Source organism: Castor canadensis, chromosome 10 (genome assembly GCF_047511655.1).
Source record: "Castor canadensis chromosome 10, mCasCan1.hap1v2, whole genome shotgun sequence".
Lineage (NCBI taxonomy): Eukaryota > Metazoa > Chordata > Mammalia > Rodentia > Castoridae > Castor > Castor canadensis.
In genome coordinates, this window is record NC_133395.1 from 59875671 (window position 1) to 59892462 (window position 16792).

Consider the following 16792-nt stretch of genomic DNA (forward strand, 5'->3'; position numbering starts at 1 on the left):
GGATCATAGTTCAAAACAAGCCTAGGGTTCAAGCTCAGATATAAAACTGCATGAGAACAATATGAAGCATATATGGTTTCAGATGATTATATAAACATTTTCCAGTTTATTTTTTCAGATAATTTAATAGCTTTTAAATCTGAATTATTTTTAGACTCTTAATTGCTTTTTTATGGGCTTGAAAATAATTGTGCTTTTGTAATTGGACTGTTTGCCGTCTAGTTATTTGTCATTTACACTGAATGGACTTTTTATACTTAAATGTGTTTCTGTTAGAATTTTGTGGTTTAATTTTTAAAAATCAGAATTGCTTGAGCATGGTTCTCTACTCCAACTAGAAATTGGAGGGAGTAGCTCCCCAAATTCCTATACATTCTGGAGAGGTCAACTTCAGTGGCCATTGTTACTTACAAAGAAGTCGTAATGATTAAATACATGGTCAGGTGTCTAGGACTTGAATTTTGCTTTGTCATTGAAAAATTAATACATATTCCTCATCTTTCCATAGATCTGCACAAAGGGCAAAGTGCATATATTTAAGTATCTGAGCATACAAGCATGCCAGATTAAGACAGCAGACTCACTTTATCTCCAGTCCATGGAGAGGCCACATTTGCACCAGCATGTGGAGGACAGGTGAGTCGATGCCTTCCTTTCCTCAGAGCCATGTTCAGAATGTGTTCGGGCCAAGGCTGTGGAGGTAACTGGCTTCAAAAACCTGCTGGCTTCACTTACCTGGTTCAGATTTATAACTCAGCACTTGGGAAACCATTGGAATAATAAATGGCAGTGAGAAATTCTGCCATCTCTCACATCTCATCCCCCTCTCTTGATCAATAGTCAGTCCTCCTGTGAGTGGCTGTAGATACTTAGGAATACAATCTACACTGTAAATATGAGTATTTTTGCTTATCAATTAGAACAACTCTATCAGACTCAACTATTTTAACAATAAACAAATTTTAAGTTAATAATTGCTTTAAAAATTTTAATAACTATATTAAGCTTGACTATTTTAGCAATTATTAATTTTCAGTATGCCTGAAGAACATAGTTAGGATCTCTAGGCTTTCTCTTTTGTCTTTTAAAATGTAATGTGCAAAACAAAAAATTCAGTGTGTGTAGTTTTTAACCATTTAACCATTGAATTGTTACAGAGTTGTTGAAAGTAGCATTTCCTATCCTAAGAGATAAAAACTTTTATGTACTTTACTGCTGTTTTTGTATGTTAGAATAAATAAAATAAGGAAATTGGTGTTTCCAAGAAACAACTTGACCTCTAAGAGGAGGAAACTCTGAACACAAAGAGTTTGTCCTGTATTCTGTTTAGATAATATAAGAATATGATTTTCATTAGATGCATAGCTTAATATTCTTTAGAACTGATTACTGTATAATGGTAATAATAATATAGAGCAAAGTCTTTATTAAAATATGAATTGTTATATCTTAGTTTGAACTTTATGATTTTACTTTTTCCTAAATGAATTCAATATTGATGACATCTACCCCAGCAAGAAGGATTCTGATTCAGGAGTTGGAAGTGATAATGGAGACAAGCGGTTATCTGCCACCGAGGTAAAGCTAGTGATCAGATCTTTCCTAAATAAATACTGACTGTTGTTAGCTTATTATGTATCTTTACTATTTTGGAAACACCTCAAGAATAGAGTCCCTGTCTTCTTCTCCCCCACTCCACATTCTCTGAAATGTTCTTTTTTTTTTTTTTCATACTACAGGATTGAAACCAGGGCCTCACACATGCTAAACAAGCACTCTACCTCTTGAGCCATGCCCCCAGTTCTTTTTGCTTTAGTTTATTTTTCAGATAGGGTCTTCCCAGGTCAGCCTTGGATGGCAATCTTCCTACTTCTGTCTCCTGACTAGCTGGGATGGTAGGCGTGAGCCACCAATGCCTGGCTGGCATATTCTTGAGTACGCAAAGCACTTTCATTAATATGCTTGTTTTTTAAGTAACAGTAATCCAGGAAAAAGTTGTTACATGCATGCATTAATGTAAGGAATTAAGTATACATTGCATTTTAGCAGTTTACCAGCCTGAAACATTTATAACTAGCTGTAGTTTTTATAACCATATGTTTTCCTGAACATCTTAGATTGCATTCTGTTTTCTTCCGATAATTGGATAAAAGTTTGTATGCTAAGAGGACATAAATGCTAGAGCTTTCCACAGTGATGTTAAGGTACTCTGCATTAGCATATTTATTGTCTCACACGTTGTGTGTTAAATCACCCAAAAATCATTAAATGGACCCCTCCCCCTTACCCCCGGTGCTTGCCAGGCAGGTACTCCACCAGCCCTTTTTGTGTAGATTATTTTTGAGATAGGATTTTGCTTTATGCAATAAAGCAAAAAAATAGTTTGATGACAGGTACTTGCCACCACACCCAATCAGTGATTGAGATGAGGTCTCACAAATATTTTGCCTGGGCTGGCCTCAAACTGCCATCCTCCCAACATGCACCTCCCAAGTCAGGCTTGAGCCTTTTTTGAGGGAATCTTCTGAGTTCTTGTGATTACTGAATTTTGAAACATTGTAATACAATCTTGAGGTTGTAATTAATTAGATTGATCACTTCGTCTAAAGTCACATTTTTACAATATGTGATTCCAGGAAAAAGCTTTTTTTTTTTTTAGATCTTCGAGGTCTAGTCAGTAGCTAAGATATTTGATTTGTTTTCCACAAAATGCTCTCTAAAGCTGTGTATTAAAAAAAACAACTTGGATTTCTTAACATTTTTCTAATACAGAACATTTTGAAAGGAAGAAGAATTAGTAGGCGGAAAAAGAAAGCCAATGGCAATAAAAGAAAATGGCCCACAGGAAGCCACATTAATAGTTTACTGTGGTTCCCTGGTGGGGGTGGGAATACTAAACACATAGCTTTGTAAGCTGTATTTTAATTCATCCATTTGTCTTTATTAAAACTCAGAAGTCCCCTCAAATGAACCATTGTTGCAGAAACTACTCATTCTATGCGTATTTTCTATTAAACTAAAACAGTCCCTACTCTATCCTTTCTCTCTCTTGTAAGACTAATTAAGTTCATTAATAAAACATTACACAAAAACTTCATTATCCTTCCCTTCTCACTTAGTGTAAGTAGAATGCTCATATCATCCTGAAAAGAGCCCAGCACTTTATTCTTTCCTTTGTAATTCAATGTACTTCTTTGGAATTGTGCTCAGTTTTAAAGATGGGAGGAAGATGGAAGAAAGATAATATTCAGTAGAATAAAATGGCCAAATCTTCTCTTTGGCTTTTTTTACTCTCACACAACAATTTTATTACCTAAGTATTCCTACAAGAAACTAATTTTGTAGGATAATGGTACTGAATTACCCATGTCAGTTCCAATTTTACTTTGTTTGGGAAACATGTTACCATCCAAAGTCACTCCCCATTTACATCTGATTGTGGGACTTAGAGGTCACATCTGTGTGACCTCTTTCTTTGGCTATTACATTGTCCGATTAATTTAGCATTTGCATGAAGACACTAAATACATATTTTTGTCAAGATAGTTAAGCAAGATCCTGTGGGGGCTCTATGAATATTCGTTTGATGGATGAAGCATGCTTGCTTCCCACCATGTTCCAGACAAACCCGTACAGGTATCCAAAAGTAAATAAGGACAAATTGAAATTGTAGCCTTGAGAATTTAGGAGCAAGCCACACTCACCTGAAATGTGTTCCGTGGAGGTTTCTGCTCCCTGTGACTTGGAAATCTTGCCACTTAATAGCAACACTAAAATGAAGACATGGGAAAAGAAATGATGCTGCACATTTCACTTGGGGCAGAATCATAGATTTTCTAAATGAGCTTCCTCAGCTAGTGTAGGAAGGGAAACCCTCAGAAGGTACAAATGCCATTATTATTTTGAAGGTTTGTGCCAAAAATCACACAGAACACCTGCTTCTTAAAACTATTACAATTGTTTAGCACCTTTTTATATTTAGTGCAACTTCCTTAGCCTAAATCAGGGAGATGAACCAAAGTTTAATGTCACATGCAAAATGCATTCTTAGGTAAATGAATTATTTTCACAGAAATTGTCTGTTTTTTGTGACTAGCCATGTGAAATTTTCATGTAGTTTTGGTAAATTAGCTTTGTTGGCAGATCTCAGAGAACCATCACTATTAAAATGATTGATTAGACTTGGGCTAATGTGATTGTATATTTACAACTATTCCTGTGTTATGTTGGATATTGCACAGTCCTTTTAGTGCCCTGACCATGGCTCTTAGTTTAGATTTCAGCTCAAAACATACATACAGAAGTCACATGCACACAGTAAGTGTTAGCTGCATCAGTTTTCACAGTGAACATACCCATACGACCAGCTCCCAGTTCACGAAACACTTTCACTGGCACCCCTGAAAGCCTCACTCGTGCCCACCCATCCCCGAGAATACTACATCTTCACTTCAACATCATGGATCAGATTTGCTGTTTTTGAACTCATATAAGGGGAATTGTCCTTTGTTTCAGGTGTCTTTTACTCATTACGTTTGTTAGAGCCCAGGACATGATTCTGTTACATTGTTTTCTCTTTATCTCCATGGATAAAACGTCTCTCATGAATGAAACAGTGCCTTCTGTCTTTTTAGCCTTCTGATGAAGACACAGTTAGCCTCAATGTGCCAATGTCGAATATCATGGAGGAAGAACAGATCACCAAGGAGGACGCATGCCATCATCTTACCCCATCTGAAGGTCGGAGACGAAAAAATGGAGGGGAAGTGCTTGCTGTTTAGTTTCAAATGTTAGCTTTAGAATAATGTGTACAAACATGGTGGCATTGATGGTTCCTATTTATTTATTGTATTTCTCCTGAACCGGGCATTGTGTTTATCTGGGAAGGTGATCTCACTTAAAATTCAAAACTCTGAGATAGGTCTTCTGCTCATCTAAGTTTTATAGGGGTGGAAATCAAGACTCAAAGATTTTAAGTAACTTGCCAGTGGTCCCACCCGCCAGAGAGCTATTCTTGTTCTGAGTTTATAGGAGATTCTTTCAGTCCATTTTTGGGAAGAAAATACTGAAATGGTAGACATATTAGTTAGGACAACTCTAGCTGCTCTCATACATAAAATTCTCAAATCTCAGCAACTTAACACAATGCAAATTAAGTCTATATGGAAGTTAATTAACAGGCAACTTCCATCTAAGAGTCGACTCAAGGACCCAAGCCCTGTTCACCCTGTGGCTGCACCAGCTTTAACACAGGCCTTCCAGAGTCCACATGTCCATTTGCGCTAAGCCAGAAGAACAAATGGAGGTTGGTCCTAAGGGTTTTGTGCGTTCAGCCTAAAGCGTCCATCACTTGTAAGAAGAATTTCCTTCCATGGCCACATCTTGCTACATGTGAGGGAGGAAAGTACTTGCGTATTTCTAAACTATGTTTAGAAATATACTTGACCTTGGAGAATTCAGTTAACCTTAATTCTGTCCCCTGTAAATGAGATGATTAGATGAACCGATCTCTAGACTGCTTTATACCTCCAAAGTTCTGTGGCTCTAGTAGTTATCAAATGATCACTAAACACAGTAGCTTGTGAATCTTCAGAATACTCGTCATCTATTTGGTCACATTGTGGCAGTATTTTGGTGGCTTCTGTTTGAACAATGACTTTTAAATGTAGTGACTATTAATTTGTGGCAGAGACTATTTCATGATGTATAAATAATATAGAACTAAATTAATACACAAATTATCTCCATAGTAGTTTGAATGTGCTCTTATTAATGATGAGAGAGCTGTTCAAAGCAACTCAGACTTTCATGTTTGCTTTCACTTCTCAGATTTAGGTTTTTAAGTTTATCACCTAAGGTTAGCATTAAACTTAATGAGACTATGTTGGGAACCACACATTGTCCCAAACTATAACTGTATACTCGCATACGCTGTATTCATTCATATAAACTTCATCATATTATGTAGCAAGTATATTGTCTGTTACTAGTGAACTTTGTCTGTCTGTTCTAGATCTGGGTATCTTGCTAGCTCAAAGTACTTAAAGGATAGCCCTGTTTGGTTCTTTTTAGTCTTCATATTGGCCCAAAGAGTTCTCCATGCTGTTCCTTTTGCCTTCCTTATGTTCCCTGGCACAGGTTCCTGTTGGTGTGCTCACCAGAGCATGCTTTTGCCTCTGTGTGGCCTTTCTTATAGTCACTTCTATTGTTGCTAGGATTTGGAGCCCTTGTCTAGTCTCATCCCACACTTCCTTGAGATTGTTTGCTGCTGAAGGACAAGAGTCATACTTGGTTGACTTTTCTAACCCCTAAAATGTACAGCATAATCCCTGTCATTTAGCAGGCACTCAGTCAATATTTGTTGAATTTGGAATTTGAAATAACTAGTGCATATTTCTGAGGATACAAAAACTCTCTTTTATAATTTACTTTCTCCATTCCTTAAAAAAGTAAAAGGAAAAGAAATTCATTTTTTTTTCAAAAGGAATTAAGCCTTAAAGAGACCTTGGCTTTTTAAGTTCAGTTTGGGCTTTCTGTTTCTTTTACTTTTCTTCCTCTTCCTTCTATTTTTAATCTTTCCTCACATACTGTGGGGAAGAGAGAATTTGAGTTATTCATGTATTCCCATAATAGGTAAAGAGAGAAGATGGGAACAATTAGATTGCATGTTAGGGGATCATCTGTGCTTTGTGCTTCTGTTCATGAAATCATGCTTTCTTCCTTTCTCTGTGTTTTTCTAATAGGGGAATTTCATCAGGAATTTCAACCAGAGCCTTCCCTTTTGGGCGACAGCAACAACTCAGGACAAGAAGGAGACCAGTTTGTGGATGGACCAGATGTTCTTCATTCGGGATTTATCAGCTATATTAAGGCAGGGTTTTTGAGGACCAACCAATTTTTTTACCCATTTTCTCCTGTTTAGCACCTTAAATCTCAAGTTCAAGGTTTCTAATCCATCATTTTCCAAGCCCAGCACATCCCCTTAAAGCTCACTGTGTCTGTTTTCTGATGTTAGATACTGGTCCCACCATGCATCTCTCTTCATTTGTCTGGTTACTTACGATTTTTTTTTTCTAGTCAGAAAGTGCTCAGCTACTTACTGAGTCATTCAAGTTAACAAACTTAACAGAATTGTCATCACCACTCAGGAAGAGCTGAAATCATTTCACATTCTTCTCAGTGTGTTCTTGGTAAATACTGAATACAGGTTAGGTATCCCTTATGCAAAATGCTTGGAACCAGAAATATTTCAGATTGTGGAGTTCTTTAGATTCTGGAATGTTTGCATAGGCTGTACAGGATGAACATCCTTAATCCAAAAGTCTGAAATCTGAAAATCTAAAACTCAGAAAGTTTATGTGGCTCTAAGAGTTTCAGATTTTGGAGCATTTTGGACTTAAGATTTTAAGATCAGGAATGCCTATCCTATATATCCAAAGTGTAAAGAGAAAGATGAAGACTTTTCAAAATCTGGAAATGAGTATTTGTTTTCTCTTTCTGGACAGGCCACTTTGAGGACACTTATGCTTAGAACTGTTGTAGTTACCCCAGAGTGTTGAAAGGGCAGGAGAAGTTGCTAGGTTTTCAGGAGAGCTAGTGTAATGTCTTTGGACATATATTTTTCATCACTCTGTGTATGTCTGTGAATTACCTCAATAGCACCATGAATATTGGTTTTAGGGCTACAAAAAATTTAATGAGTAGGCAAATTCACAAATACAAGAATCCATTTTATAACCCTCTAACTTAGAAACTCAGTAAGCCTATTTTGCATAGTGAAAAAGATAGATGTTCCATACAATTGACTACTTTTAATTTTGAAACCAAAAACTTAGGAGGAAGTACCCATGTCTGCTATAGTTGAAACCAGTGAGAAGAGCTAGAAAATGGTGTCCTGGTAATGCCTGGTAGTCTATTTACATCCATGGATTTTGCTATCATTTGAAAAGTGACACAGTAGTTTATATGTTGACATTATTGTGCACTAAAAGCAAAATCAATATAGGAAAATCCCCAGTGTTTTTCAAGCCAGAGGCCACATTGGAGAGTTAGCCCATTCCTCAGAGAAAGTCTCATTTTAATGACAGTCCTGGAGCTTTGCTGGTCCTGAGCTAGTTAAGATGGGCCCCACAGTCCTTTAATCTGGTGATCTTTCCTTGCCAGGGAAAAGCAGCCACTCTGGGGTGGCTCACCTTTGAGTGTCAGCCCAGCAAAAGCATCATTTTCCTGTGTCCAAGAGGAAAGCATGAGGAAGCATGTGAAAGGCCACAGAGTGAATACTTTCTCAGTGTTCCCTCCCACTGCAGTGCTGCTTTGGGGAGAGTTGGGGTGAGGTGCAGAACAGTGAGGTCTGATGTTACATGCCTGAAAACTACTGGATTCAGTGTGGGGCATTTTTCTGTTAAGTACCAGTGAGTTAAGTATCAATGAGGAACCCAGTTAAAGCTTTAGGGTTCTGATGCTAGGTTTACAGATGCTGTGGTCTTGGGCCAGATTGTTTTTGTTTTTGTCTTTAATTTCCTAAGCTTTAATTGTAGTAAAACATATATAACATAATATAATAGCCTTTTTATTTTTGAGACAGGGTCTCACTTTGCTGCTCAGGCTAGCCTTGAACTCATGGTCCTTCTGCTTTAGCCTCCCAAGTGCCAGAATAATAGGAATGCACCACCATGCCTGTTGCATCTTAGCCATTTTTGAAGAGCATGGTGCAGTATGTGTTAAATACATTCACATTGTTGTGCAACCAATTTCCAGCACTTTCCTCATCTTGCATAATAGAGACTTTGTACTCAGTAAGCAACCTTTCCTCCTTCCCCTGTCCCCAGGGCTTGTGGCAACCACCACTCTACTTTCTGTCTCAATGAGTTTGACTCATATGAATATCTCAATGAGTGGAGTTATAAGTTATTGTTTTTCTAGCTTATCACTCAGTATAACCTCCACACGGTTCATCCATATGTGTAACATATGTAGGAATTTTCTCCTTATTAATGAATATATCCCATTATACATCCATACCATGTTTTGTATATCCATTTGTCCATCAGTGGACACTTGGCTTGCCTTTTGGCTCTTACAAATTATATTGCCATGGATGTGGGTAGGGCAGGTTTTAATTCTTTATTGAAAAGCCAGTAGCTCTCAGGAAAACTGTGTGTTCCATCTGCAGGACAGGGCAGAGGACTGTGAAGAGCTGTTACGGATAGAAGAGGACACGCACTGGCAGATGGAGGGAATGTGAGTGCCAGGGACATGGTGATGGGCCATCATTCCTGGAAAATGCACTTTTCAAGCACATTGGCAACCCTGTCCTGATAGAATTTTGACCCACTTTTCTTTGGGCAAGCTGATATTTTTACCCAAAGTAATATTGACTAAAAAGTTGCCTGTTTTCATCTGTCTGATGCTTGTTGTATCTAAGATACATACAGTGTATCTTAGACTGTTTAGTGCTGCTCTAATGGAATACCATAGACTGGGTAATTTTTAAATAGAAGTTTATTTGGGTTACAGTCGTGGAGGCTGGGAGGTTCAATATCAAGGGGATGCATCTAGTGAAGGCTTCCTTGCTACCCTATAACATGGCAGAAGACATTACATGGCAAGAGAGTTTGAGAGAGAGTGGTGAACTTTCTTTGATAAGGAACCCATTGCTATGGAAATACCATTAATCTCATTACCTCATGAAGTCCCATCCTTCAAGACTATTGCATTAGGGATTGAGTTTCCAGCACAGGAACTCTGGGAGATACATTTAAACCACAGCACGGTGGAAAGTTGTGCCTTTTTGTGGACCTTGGGTTTTAGCTGATTTGAGGCTGTAGGTAGAAATGTTATTCGGAGAGTTAAATTAAATAGAGTATCTACAGTGGAGATTCTATCTTCCTACTATTTGCCTAAAAAAGTCAATAACTGAACGTAAAGTGAAGTAGTCTGTAGTGCTGATCTGCTTCTTCACCCAGGCTCTTCCGGTTCAGTATTAATCACATTTTGTTTGTTTGGTGGCACTGGAGTTTGAACTCAGATCACTGTGCTTGCTAGGCAACTGTTCTACCACTTGACTACTGGTTCAATCTTAGAAAGTCTTTAATGTCCTGGTCCCAAGTCTAATAACGGTCACAGCTGACATTTATTAACACTACATGCCTGGCACTATTCTAAAAGTCAAGACTCATTCATCTCTACAGCAGTCCCTAAGTTCTGCTGTCTCCCTTTTGCAGATGATAAAGCTTGAACACAGAGCGATTGATGATCTTGCCTGCAAGGTCACAGAAGGCCAACACTTCCCCTAGGACTCTTGTACCTCATGGCTGTCCCTTCTGTTCTGTTATCTGTAAAAATTTATTTGGCAAGATCTTCAGAGGAGGGAATGAGTGATCTCATCAGACTGAGCAATTTCCAGGGGAAATTAAGTTTGGAACCTATTACATGGAGAAGATTTTGGGTCCCCAAGATTTTGTTTTCCATGATCTGAGACGCAGACCTGGACCTTGCATCATACTTTGTGGGGATTTAAATTTTTCTGTATGTGCAGAAATTCATTGGCTTATATTCTGGAGTGAGAACAACTAATCAGGATCCAATTTCTCTTACACGTTAAAAACACTGGAAAGTTCCTCTTCAATTGCCATCTGTATACTAGCTGATCATTGGGTAGATTTGTGAGCCACCAAGGAGGTCTAGCTTGATTATAAAATCACTGGCATAGAGAGTTATTTTAAAACTACATAAAGCTTTGGAAACAGGTTGTTTTCAACCCTGGCTATAAATCAGGATCACTTATAGAGCTTTATAAAACACCCAACCCTACTTGAGGTCAGACTGACTTGGGAGTGTCCTGGCCAGGCATATTTCTTAAGCAGTGCAGTTGATTTTGCTACATATAGAACCTAACTGAGAGCCACTCTCTAAGACTGCATGAGATGGTTGAACTGGAGTTGGAAGGCTTAGAAATACTGCAGACTACTACTCATTGGAGCCCCCTGGAAAGCCCTGTGGAACTCAGGAAAGGGCACTGAAACTCATAGATTATAGATTGCCTGACTCTACAAAGGAGCAGTTGGGAACCCACAGCATTGAGCTGACCTGGGCGTCCCCCTCCCATGAGCACTTCCCACCACACTCTGGCACCTACCCCTCAGGATTCTGACATGTCTTCATTGTAGTGTTGAATTGATCAAAAACATTTTTATAAGTTTGATGAATTTTTACAAGTTTACCCTCAAGAACCTAGATGATACTCATGTTTTAGTGATCATTTCCATTCTTGTACTTGGTTTCATGTTGCAGAGTAAGTTCATCCAAAGATCAGAACATGGATATGGTCATGATTGAGCAGCTAAGAGACGCAGTAGATTTGCTGCAAGATCCCAACAGGTATGCATGTCTTTCCTTGGCCCAGATTTTGCATGTAAATGATGACTACTAATTTTTTTGAGCACATTATCTCAATTTCTAAAATGTTTATACATATGTTTTCTTCTCTGTCTAACCACTAAGAGTCGAGTCATTTTAAGTACCTGTTTTCCAAGGCCCAAAAGTAAAAGAGTCAAATTTCTGCATAGATTGAGATCACTTCCCCCTTTTTCTACCTCTCACTCAAATTCATTTACCTCTCATGGAATTCACATGGGATTTTGGTATAATTCTTAGAGTATGGTAAAAGTGCATAAAGTTTAAGGTGCTGATTTGTAGAAATACAAGGGAAAATTTTGTAAAATGGAAATTAAATAAACAACTGCAGCTATATTTATTTTGGATAGTGCCAAATATATGTTCATTAATATATTTCTAACGATCTTGGGCTGTAGGTTACTTTTTAAATTTGAATTTGGCTGCTGTAAATAATGTATACTCTATGCCTTGGTGGTACTTTTTGGTTTCTTATCTAAGGATAGTGGAATTTGCATGAACAAAATATTAAGATGGTATCAGGTATCAAATAATAACTACGTGACCACTAGAGAGATAGATCCAAAGCTTATCCCTGGGAAACTGTTCAGAAGTCCCAGGCATTGAAATGTGAAGATGATGTTGGTCTTGTAAGATGGAAATCACGGGAATCCCACCACAGCACTTTTAGCTGGGTTCTGAGAACAGTGCACTTTGTGAACATAGAGCACCAGCAAGGGCACTCCAACAGTGCCACCTGGCTCTGAAAGAACAGTGACAAGTCAGGCTCATTGTGGCTGCAGATTCTTAATAGTTTATTGAGAAGCATTTCAGCGATGCAGAATTGAAACTCAGTTGAGTGCTTACAACATGGGAAGACCTGCAGTCTGCACCTTGGGGAATGTAAAGGTGAACCAGACAGCTCTGGCCTCCCAAGCCCTTAGGGCTTGCTATATGCTCGAGCAGTTCCTGATAAGTGCTCTGTGTTCCTGGCCTCAGTTTCTTCTTTGTTGGGAAATGGGTTGAAACAAGGAGCTCTAAATTCCTCCCCAGCTCTGAAATGTCTAAGGCAATGAATTGGATGGGTTGGGATGGTAGGAGTGTAAGAGAACATCCCTGAATAGTATCTCTGTTTTGGTGGGACTTGGGTTTGAACACAGGGTTTCACTCTTATAAGCAGGAATTCTACCACTTGAGTCACTCCTCCAGTCTGAGAACATCCCTGAGTAATATCAGTGCTGTTTTGAAAATAAATTATGTTGGAAAACTTTATGTAGATTTCATTTCTTCCCTAAAATAATCCACTACTTTGGCTACTTCACATATTTGTTCTTTATCTTGAAATAATTACTACACTATAGTCTTATTTTCTAATATTTCTGAGGGCAGTGTAATATGGTAAAGGAAGAGCCATGGTTTTGCTTCTGAGAGAAAGAGTGCACTTCAAGAGGTTGTTTAATTTTAGCTGCTTGAATAGTAGCAATAGAAGAGTTTATATTCACATTGGGTTTTTCCTTTATCTGATATTTCATAGAGCCATGTGTTTTTTCTTTTTAAAGTTAAGCTGCTGACTATAGGATTAAGTTTTAAGGTTTGCCTTAAAATCATGATTTTATCCAAAATTTATCCAAAATCATATTATATTGTAAATAAGTTGGATTTTAGTGCCAAAAGTAGATGAAAAATTGTATTTTGTTAAATAGTAAGAAAATATCCTGCTGTTTGAAATTTCTGTCATAAATCCTTACATAATCCTAACGATAAGCATCACTTTTCAATATATTAAACTTTTAAGGTAAATATGACTGATAGAATTTATAAAAAGTAAAAGTTTAGTAAATTGACATCTTTTTCTCTCTTCCTTAGACTAAGCACAGACATTACAGAGAGAAGCATTTTAAATCTGTATCCTATAGAATCAGCAGACACTTTAGAATTACCAGATTCTGCACTAAAGTACGTTTGCCTTTTTATAACTCAGTATATTTTCTCTTTTTTACATTGAAATATTTGTGCTATAAATTCCTATGCATGTCTTTTTTTCTTTCTTTCTTTGTTGCTACAGTGGTCAAATACAGTTGGAGACATCTCCGGTGTGTGAGGTAAGGCCAGACTTCTGCCGCAGAATACTCACTGCTATATTCTGTAAACAGGTTTGTCAGGGGAAAAAGCATTGTGAGAAAGGCCGGTAATCTTCAAGACACATCTTTCCACTTTTTCATCCTTTTATTGTCTTTAGTTCTGCTTTTTACCTTCCATGAAAGGTGAGAGTTGGCTATTTCTATGAGGTTGTCTTAACAACCTGCACTATCCTCTGCAGGATAGTGTTGCAGAGTCAAGCAATGGCTGCTAAAATACATAAGGAACCTCCTCTGTGTCAGAAACAGTAAAGGAGGCCCATTAGTCCAGAGTTTAGATCCAAGAAAGAAGTGTGGTCAAGTGAAAATGAACTAGGAAAGACCTGAAGGGATATCTAGGAAGATCAAAAGAATAGTATAAGAGAAACTGGTGGGGATGTTTGGGGATGGGTTAAGAGTAGGTTAGGTAGAGTTACATGGGATAAAATTTGGGTGGCTGTAGAGGGAGCAGTCTTGACATAAAACTAGAGATGTGCCTGACATATCCCAAAGAAAGATTAGTTACCCAGTCATGGAGAGATCAGTTTGAGCTGGTGATCTAGAAGGTACATGTGTTATAATCTGTTTCATCCCTTCTTACTGAATGGGTTTAAGATGGCTAATTTAGGTATTGAGATTGGGTACAAACCCATTTATGTCCCCTGAAGTGTAAGTAGTAAAGTAGTCACACACTTAACTAAGTCTCTGTGTTAAAGAAATAAGGAAAAAAGAACTGAAAAAGGAAAAGCCATCTTCACAGAGAGTATCACTGCATTGTTAAATGCAGGGACTAGAAATTATGTTAGGTACCAACCCCATCCCAAAGACTTGCTAACTCTGGGCAAGTTAATTAACTTCTCTAAACTTGACCTTCATCTTCAGTAAATTGAGATCATAATAATAATTATTGTAAAGCTCAAATCAGATGATTCTAGAAGGGTTTCACAACACAGGGTACTTAAATTCTAGCTGTTGTACTATTCTGTTATTGCTATTGGTGTGGTCATTAGACAGAATCATGGTACCACCCCTGCCCTGGGTGGAGGTGTTTCTCAATTGCCCAGTAAGGAACACCAGGAAGCCTTTCATTTGCAGGCTCCCTGGGCTCATTTCCTCGAGCTCTTCATCTGAGATTTATTGTGGTCTCTGCAGACTCATTTTTTTTGTTGTTGTTTTAGCTTCTTATTCAGAAATAATTTTAACCTTATAAAAGATTGCAAAAATAAATTACAAGGTTTTATAAACAGTTGTGAAAAATACAGTCTTATACTCAGATTTACCAGTTATGGGTTGAGCATCTCTAATCTGAAAATCCAAAGTTTTCTAAAATCTGAAACTTTTTAAACACCAACATGATGTCATAGTGGAAAATTCCACAGCTGTCTTCATGTGATGGGTGACAGTCAAAATGCAATGTGCTAAAAATATTGTTTAAAATTACCTTTAGACAATGTGTGTACAATGTATCTGAAGCACAAGTGAATTTCATGTTTAGAACAGGGTCCCATTTGAGAGATATTTCATTATAGATATGCAGATATTCCAAAATCCAATACTATCTGAAATTCAAACCACTTCTGGTCCCAAACATTTTGGTTAAGGGATACTCAACCTGTATGAACATTTACTGTATTTTATTTTCTCTCTTTCTCTCTCTCTTACACACACACACACACACACACACACACACACACACACACATCCCTTTTTTTTGTGGTACTGGGGTTTGAACTTGGGGCCTATACCTTGAGCCACTCTGCCAGCCCTTTTTTTGTGATAGGGTTTTTTTTCTTTTTTTTTGAGATAGGGTCCCCCAAACTATTTTTTTTATTATTCATATGTGCATACAAGGCTTGGGTCATTTCTCCCCCCTGCCCCCACCCCCTCCCTTACCACCCACTCTGCTCCCTCCCTCTCACCCCCAACCCCTCAATACCCAGCAGAAACTATTTTGCCCTTATTTCTAATTTTGTTGTAGAGAGAGTATAAGCAATAATAGGAAGGAACAAGGGTTTTTGCTGGTTGAGATAAGGATAGCTATACAGGGCATTGACTCTCATTGATTTCCTGTGCGTGGGTGTTACCTTCTAGGTTAATTCTTTTTGATCTTACCTTTTCTCTAGTTCCTGGTCCCCTTTTCCTATTGGCCTCAGTTGCTTTTAAGGTATCTGCTTTAGTTTTTCTGCGTTAAGGGCAACAAATGCTAACTAATTTTTTAGGTGTCTTACCTATCCTCACCCCTCCCTTGTATGCTAAAGCTTTTATCATGTGCTCAAAGTCCAATCCCCTTGTTGTGTTTGCCCTTGATCTAATGTCCACATATGAGGGAGAACATACGATTTTTGGTCTTTTGGGCCAGGCTAACCTCACTCAGAATGATGTTCTCCAGTTCCATCCATTTACCAGCGAATGATAACATTTCGTTCTTCTTCATGGCTGCATAAAATTCCATTGTGTATAGATACCACATTTTCTTAATCCATTCGTCAGTGGTGGGGCATCTTGGCTGTTTCCATAACTTGGCTATTGTGAATAGTGCCGCAATAAACATGGGTGTGCAGTTGCCTCTGGAGTAACCTGTGTCACAGTCTTTTGGGTATATCCCCAAGAGTGGTATTGCTGGATCAAATGGTAGATCAATGTCTAGCTTTTTAAGTAGCCTCCAAATTTTTTTCCAGAGTTGTTGTACTAGTCTACATTCCCACCAACAGTGTAAGAGGGTTCGTTTTTCCACGCATCCTCGCCAACACCTGTTGTTGGTGGTGTTGCTAATGATGGCTATTCTAACAGGGGTGAGGTGGAATCTTAGTGTGGTTTTAATTTGCATTTCCTTTATTGCTAGAGATGGTGAGCATTTTTTCATGTGCTTTTTGGCCATTTGAATTTCTTCTTTTGAGAAAGTTCTATTTAGTTCACTTGCCCATTTCTTTACTGGTTCATTAGTTTTGGGAGAATTTAGTTTTTTAAGTTCCCTATATATTCTGGTTATCAGTCCTTTGTCTGATGTATAGCTGGCAAATATTTTCTCCCACTCTGTGGGTGGTCTCTTCAGTTTAGAGACCATTTATTTTGTTGAGCAGAAGCTTTTTAGTTTTATGAAGTCCCATTTATCTATGCTATCTCTTAGTTGCTGTGCTGCTGGGGTTTCGTTGAGAAAGTTCTTACCTATACCTACTAACTCCAGAGTATTTCCTACTCTTTCCTGTATCAACTTTAGAGTTTGTGGTCTGATATTAAGATCCTTGATCCATTTTGAGTTAATCTTAGTATAGGGTGATATA

The 16792-nt window shown here is 38.0% G+C and overlaps 1 protein-coding gene across 3 annotated transcripts in view; it reads left to right on the forward strand.

The window, feature by feature from the left end:
• Lrch1 (leucine rich repeats and calponin homology domain containing 1) overlaps window positions 1-16792 on the forward strand; it is a 177677-nt gene that overhangs the window by 119217 nt on the left and 41668 nt on the right. For 2 of the 3 annotated variants that reach the window (XM_074043380.1, XM_074043381.1), the window contains exons 6-13: window positions 509-636; window positions 1515-1578; window positions 4635-4740; window positions 6744-6876; window positions 9178-9240; window positions 11293-11379; window positions 13261-13350; window positions 13460-13496. In XM_074043380.1, coding sequence (XP_073899481.1) covers window positions 509-636; window positions 1515-1578; window positions 4635-4740; window positions 6744-6876; window positions 9178-9240; window positions 11293-11379; window positions 13261-13350; window positions 13460-13496 — 708 coding nt within the window. Of the gene's footprint in view, window positions 1-508; window positions 637-1514; window positions 1579-4634; window positions 4741-6743; window positions 6877-9172; window positions 9241-11292; window positions 11380-13260; window positions 13351-13459; window positions 13497-16792 lie in introns of all 3 variants that reach the window. The other variant, XM_074043382.1, reaches the window with a different exon arrangement.